The sequence below is a fragment of the Phaethon lepturus genome, unplaced genomic scaffold (genome assembly GCF_000687285.1).
Source record: "Phaethon lepturus isolate BGI_N335 unplaced genomic scaffold, ASM68728v1 scaffold6193, whole genome shotgun sequence".
In the NCBI taxonomy this organism is placed as follows: domain Eukaryota; kingdom Metazoa; phylum Chordata; class Aves; order Phaethontiformes; family Phaethontidae; genus Phaethon; species Phaethon lepturus.
Window position 1 is genome coordinate 74,756 of NW_010526868.1, and position 5,958 is coordinate 80,713.

At 41.9% G+C, this 5,958-nt stretch overlaps 1 protein-coding gene across 1 annotated transcript in view; it reads left to right on the forward strand.

Annotated features, from left to right (window-relative positions):
- DOCK5 (dedicator of cytokinesis 5) overlaps positions 1-4,835 on the forward strand; it is a 62,161-nt gene extending 57,326 nt beyond the window's left edge. Inside the window, exons 49-51 of the mRNA XM_010283191.1 lie at positions 1,006-1,144; positions 2,654-2,769; positions 4,734-4,835. Coding sequence (XP_010281493.1) covers positions 1,006-1,144; positions 2,654-2,769; positions 4,734-4,835 — 357 coding nt within the window. The remainder of the gene's footprint in view (positions 1-1,005; positions 1,145-2,653; positions 2,770-4,733) is intronic.
- The last annotated feature ends 1,123 nt before the right edge of the window (positions 4,836-5,958 follow it).

Genomic DNA, 5,958 nt, shown 5'->3' on the forward strand with positions numbered 1-5,958 from the left:
TGCAGACAAACTACATGTGTGATCAGCTTACTAAAGCGAATGAGCAGTTGAGGGTTCTATTCATGCTTAAGAACATTGCAAAGTACAGAGAAAGCTGTTTTTTATAGCTGGTCTGTTCTATAGCTGCATAGTGCACCACGAGAGTTGGACGGACCGATTTTATGCGGCTCTTGACTAAGCTGCTTGGGAGCTAGAAAGCCAGAGGGAACCAAAGGCTTGCTGGATGTCCAGCAGCTTTGGTCTTTCTAAGTTTTATATTCACTGTACACCAGTGCGTGGTCCCTTCTGTGCAGTGAGAAATACTGAACTGCTCAGTGATGGAGAATTGATCTCTAAAAGAGCCCAGTGAGTTTAATTACATGGAAGTGACAGCCTTCCCTGTAAAGCAATAAACTAATATTTAAAAGGACCATAATGTTCATGCACTGGACTCTTGGGACCATATTCACGTGGCCTCGTGGTTTGAGTGAAGAACACAGAGCAGGCGTGTGACACTGGACGGAACTGGAACAACATCTCCCAAGTCCCACGTGTGGGAGACTTGCTCTGGAAAGCCTGAGGCATACTTGCTTCACAGCCCTAAGGAGCTGGATGATACTAGTGATCCTGACTCGCACCCAGAATTTAAATCTTTTTTTCTTCTTGGAAAGACTTCCCCTCCCCAAATTTTTTTGCAGAACTGCTAGTCAAATGCAGCAGTTTTTCAGCCTGACATCTTCCCTTCTTAGTTAATATACTAAGGTCATTAAAAACAGTTTACTATTGCTACTCAGTTAGTAAGATCCCACAGAAAACTGGATGTGTCATAGGAGCACAGTGTATGCTGTTTGACATGGCTTAGCCAGTGCAGTGGTTTCACTCCTGTTCCACCTGAATGCACCTTTCTGTCTTACGCATGGCTTTTCTGGAGCATGTTGATGCCTTTGTGACAGGTCTGATTATCTGATAGGTGTGCAGCAACTTTGCTGACTTCCAAAGGTGATGTTTACTCTTTGTTTCAACCAGGGCATGTCAGGAAAAGCACAAAGGCCAAAGAGTCTTCAATTAGGAGACAACAGACTGACTTTGCTTCAGAGTTCTTCACTCCAGCAATCAATGACTCGCAGCCCACCACCGATCACTCCCAAAACCCCAAGAACCCAAAGTAAGTTCTGTTATAGAGCAATTGCTACATCCTTCAGGGCAGTACCTGCAGTAGTAGAAAATACCAGATATTTGCTGAGGTAGCTTCACTGGGGAGGGAGGAACCGCTTTGAAGAAGTTCGCAGAGCTACAAGTGACTCTGGGCTGTTAATCTTTGTAGTAATTTTTGTCAGATAACAGAATTTGGCAGTGTTATCAAAGGCACTGCAATCATACTTGTGACTTACATATCACGTGTTAAAATTAGTATATCAGATGAATTCCAGAGAACAATTTTTATCTTTTTCAATTTCCTTCTTGTTTTCTCCTGTATTGACTTGTGGGGAGGTATATTAAGCCTCAAGGTCAACATCACATGCAATCAGTGTAGATGCTTGTAAATGCATCAAAGTCAGGTGGGTACAGCACATTCTAGATGAATTCATCTCCTGTGAAGTCACTGGACTGAACTGCATCAGTCGGCAGGGTATTTCTGATCAGCTCTGTGGCTAAATTTTCTGGACAAGCCCTGAAGGCTTTGTTAATGGATGAACAGTAACTCCCATCGTGTGGCAAAAAGCCTTAGGAGAGGTTGCTCTGCAGCTTGGAAACTTGGCTTAATGATATTACAGCTGAAAGAAGGAATTTATCTTGAAGAACTAGCAAAATAAATAATTTGCACCGTTACCTTCCTTGCATATCCAGTAAGCTCTGTAGTTAGTTCTGAAGCAACATATGAATATGACGATATGACTAAGGTAAAAATACAACTACAGTATCACCACTGATAATCTCCCGTGTTAGCCGTTGTGTTTCTCACACTACTGCTTGTTTTTTAAAGGAACAGAAGTTAATCTGTAGGACCTGACTGTCCTTCCTCTTATGTGGATATAAATTCAGAATTCAGTGTAGATAGTGAACTAAACTAGCATAAAACTATTGAGAGGATTAAGACAAAAAAAAAAAAAAACCCACAACGTTTTAGGGTGAGGGATGGGGTGGGGAGACAACCAGAAACACAAACAAATGCAGGAATACTATATGAAGAAAGATCTGTGAAAGGAATGTGAAACCTCACTCTTTACTTAGGAAGCGCTTTTAATTGCCATTAGTAGCCGGACAGCTTCCCAGGAATTCTTCTGAAGTTTGGGTACTTATCTACTCCATCAACTGGAGTTAAAATCAAAGTGAATTCTCAGGTTGAGGCCCAGGCTGAAAGGAAACCCCACTGAACATTGCAGATGTGATAATGGATTCAATTTTCTGTTTTCTCAGCCATGCATTTTTTACATAAGCTTAGATTCATTTGATGAAGATAGAACTCTTCTGGGCATTTTGACCTTACGGGAGATACAACTGTGACTCTGTTTTGACATATCCATTCAGGTTTAGCTGCTAAAGTGGAGAACTATTAGCAGATCAAAAGCACAACATATTAAATGAATCTCCTTTAAAATTCTACATGGACAATTCCATTTCCCATTCCTTTTCCACCTACTTTAATGTCTTGTCTTATTGTTGTTGCTTCTAGGTTTTCCCTCACTGCAAGCTGATGGATTGGCAACTGCTAGCTTACAGAGCACGCCACCCCCACCTCCGCCCAAGAGCAAACCCTATGAGAACAGCAACCCGAGGAATTCTGTGGAGGTAAGGAAATGAGAGCTGACGTTTTTTTGGAAGACAGCTTTTGAGAAAGAGGCACCAGTGGAATTTTCCAAGCTGCTTCTAGGGTGGTGCTACTTGAAACTTGTCTAATCATTTTACTGGTTCACTCCCTGAAACCACAAAAGAATAAAAAGTTTTTTGCTTCAAGAAAAGGCTATCAAATGCAGGCACTGCTTTTCAAGTGGGAGTTGTGTTGTTCTTGGTTAGGCAAACTGTGTGTGTGTGGGAAGATATATTGAAAACAAATGAGCACAATGATTGAAAAGTTTCAAAAACATGATCAATGTAAAATAGCACAGCAATCTGGTCCTAAAAAAGAGGGGAAAAATTTCCCACATTTTCGGAAATTATAAATGTCTCCTTTTGAGTCCTCAGCTTAGAAGAACCTAATTTTTCAAGGTATGCATTATTAGTCACTTAAAACAGCCTGTATTGTATCACCATCTTAGCACAGCCTTTTTCTCAATTTCATGGTGAGCTTCCTTCTAGGAACATCAAATTGCCACTGTTTTTTTATGCTGTATCACTCATGTTTCTTTTATATTGTGGGATTCCAAACGGCTTGCAGATATTTAACGTTCAAATACTCTTGGTCATTGTGTCAGAATAACTTCATCGGCCCCTAAAATGTAGGTGCTTCTGATAGGAGACTGCAATTGCTTACCAATGTGCAGCAACAGAAAGCATCCTTTTGTAACTGTGAAAGGGATGGATGTCTTCCCCAGTCCGATTTGCAAAGAGAATTTACGGAGTACCGTAGCGAGATGAACTGGAATTTCACCAAAAAGAACTTAAAGAATGATCGCACTTAAGAAAATCTGTTACCTCTGACAGCACAGGAAGACAACAAAATAGCTGATCACTTAATTCTATTAGAGGGAGATGTGACACTGGTATAAGGCCTGGAAGCATAGGATAAATAGGAGGTTTTCTACTTGGCCTTTCGCTTGGTTAGAGTTGACGGTGCTTCTGAAAAGGGGCAGTATAGCTGCTGTAGGTGGTGTGAATGGCGGAAATATGCCAGCTCTAGGGATGCTGTGGGAGTCACTGGTTGAAGAGGATTAATAAAAGAGCCTCCTTCCCTTGAGTCTTGTAAGAAAACTAATTACTAACATGTTCTGGCTTGCAACATTGACATTGGCTTGCAGCCGAATGGAAAGGATTTGAAAGTCTGTAAAGGGAGATTGTAAAAGTGTTTTCTGAAGGGTTTTGTTACTTTGTGAAGTCGAGACTCTGCTCCTTCAGTTAAAATAGTCCTGAAATCTTGGCAGTTTCAGCTAAGCAAGAGGTGAGCCACACAAGCTTTTTGTTTACCTGGCCTTTCATGTCTCATTTGTTTACAGGATGCCCCTTAAAACAAGCAAAGAGCCAACTTGAAAGAACCCACTTGTTCTTGCAGGAAGGTGCACGAGGAACACCCTGCAAGCCTCTCTGCTGGGCGGGAAGGCTGTGTCCTGCTCTAGTAGAACCCTTTGCTTGCTGCTGTTTTATGGAGTTAGTTTCACAATTCTGATTTGGAAGCATTTTACATCCTTTTGGCCCTTACTTGGTGCAACTCATCAAGCCAGCAAGATGAAAATAGCTGAGTTTTGAAACCCTGAGGGAAATGAGTTTATTGCCATTTTACTGATAAACAAAAGGTGGGACAGAAGGGCAAATGGCTCTGACTCAAAGTCAGGCTGCAGGTCAGAAGCAACTAAAGTATATCTGGAACTAAAGTGTGTTCTGGCAACTAAAACCTTTCTGCTTCTGTTATCTCCTGGCAGTCCGTCTTTGTTTGCCCCTCTCATCGATGGCATGTGGCACTGAGAGGCTGAATTCAAAGATTTGGTGCTGAAAGAAACATCAAGTACTATGGGACCTTTTGGGTTTCTTCTTGTCTTGTTGTAAAAGTTACTTGCTGGTAGCAATTTATTTTTCTGTGTGTTTTTGTTTTATCTTCTCAGGTTGCTCCACCACTACCCAGCAGACGTGAAGCCAAACCTCCCCCGCCGCCCCCAAAAACCAGAAAATCCAGCGTTGTCTCTTCAGAGCAAGGATTGCAGTGAGGATCGTCACTTGCTGGTGAACAACAAGCGCCTAGAGTGAAGTGGCTGCTTTCTTTTTACTGACATGCTGGGGCTCTCTGACCCTAAAGACTAGTGATCTCACCTGCCATTCCATTCACTCCCCTTGGAGTTTTCTTTGGGAAATACCAAAAGGAACTGTTATTGTGACTGTATTCCATAACCTCTGGTTTACCTTTCCAGTACTGAGACACTAAGCTCATAGCAGGACAAGTCACCCTACTGGAATTCTTGTCTGTCATAGTCTTGTCTGTCCTGAGTTTCTTCACTGATGCAATTTCAGCAGTTCATTCCTAGTGTAAATCTGTCACAGTAGTGATTTGCACCAGTGTTTGAAACAAGGTAAGCCACACCAGTGTGAGAGGTGTCCTACAGTATTTTCACATAAGTTCATTACAGCTTTACAGCTGTATTTATGCACCGATCCCTCCTCCTGTTTGCATGAACAGATCGCAGCCATTCCTAAGTTGTGAAATGTTGGCTCCTGAGATGTCAGGTGCCAGTGTATATGTGCAGTCTCCTAAGGTTCTTGATTGCAGGCAGAGACCTCAGCATTGTTAGCAGAATAAGAAGTCTTTTTTTTTTTTTTTTCTGCTAGCTATCCTGTGTATTTAAGGTGAAGTGCAGACGTTCTGCCTTACACTGTCTCTGCTCCGAGGAGTGGCAGTTGCTCACTCGCAATGGACAGTTTAGGTTCACCCAGTACTTTGGCATAATTTCGCTGTTGATTCTGGTTTTAACAGTACAGAGTGGTTGATAATTCCTCCCTGAATTATCTTACCTACTTGGTTTGTGCTTGCACCTGGGACTTGATACAATACTTCATCTTTGTGGTTTTTAATAGGATGTAAAAAGTTGCTTCTCTCCTGTGAATATGTGAGAAGAACAGAAGCTGCATCGATACCAGCACTGTACTGGTACCAGCAACTTCAGGAGGATGGAGTGTGCAAAACTGGTTATACTTCCTGACCTCAGAAACAAAGTCTGGTAGTTACTGTAATCTTACTTTGGCTGGGCAAATTCACACAAACGTAAATAATTCCCATTCTCTTTCTTTTCCTGCACTCATTTGTGGCAGTACTTGCACTTTGTTTTATAGCCTCCC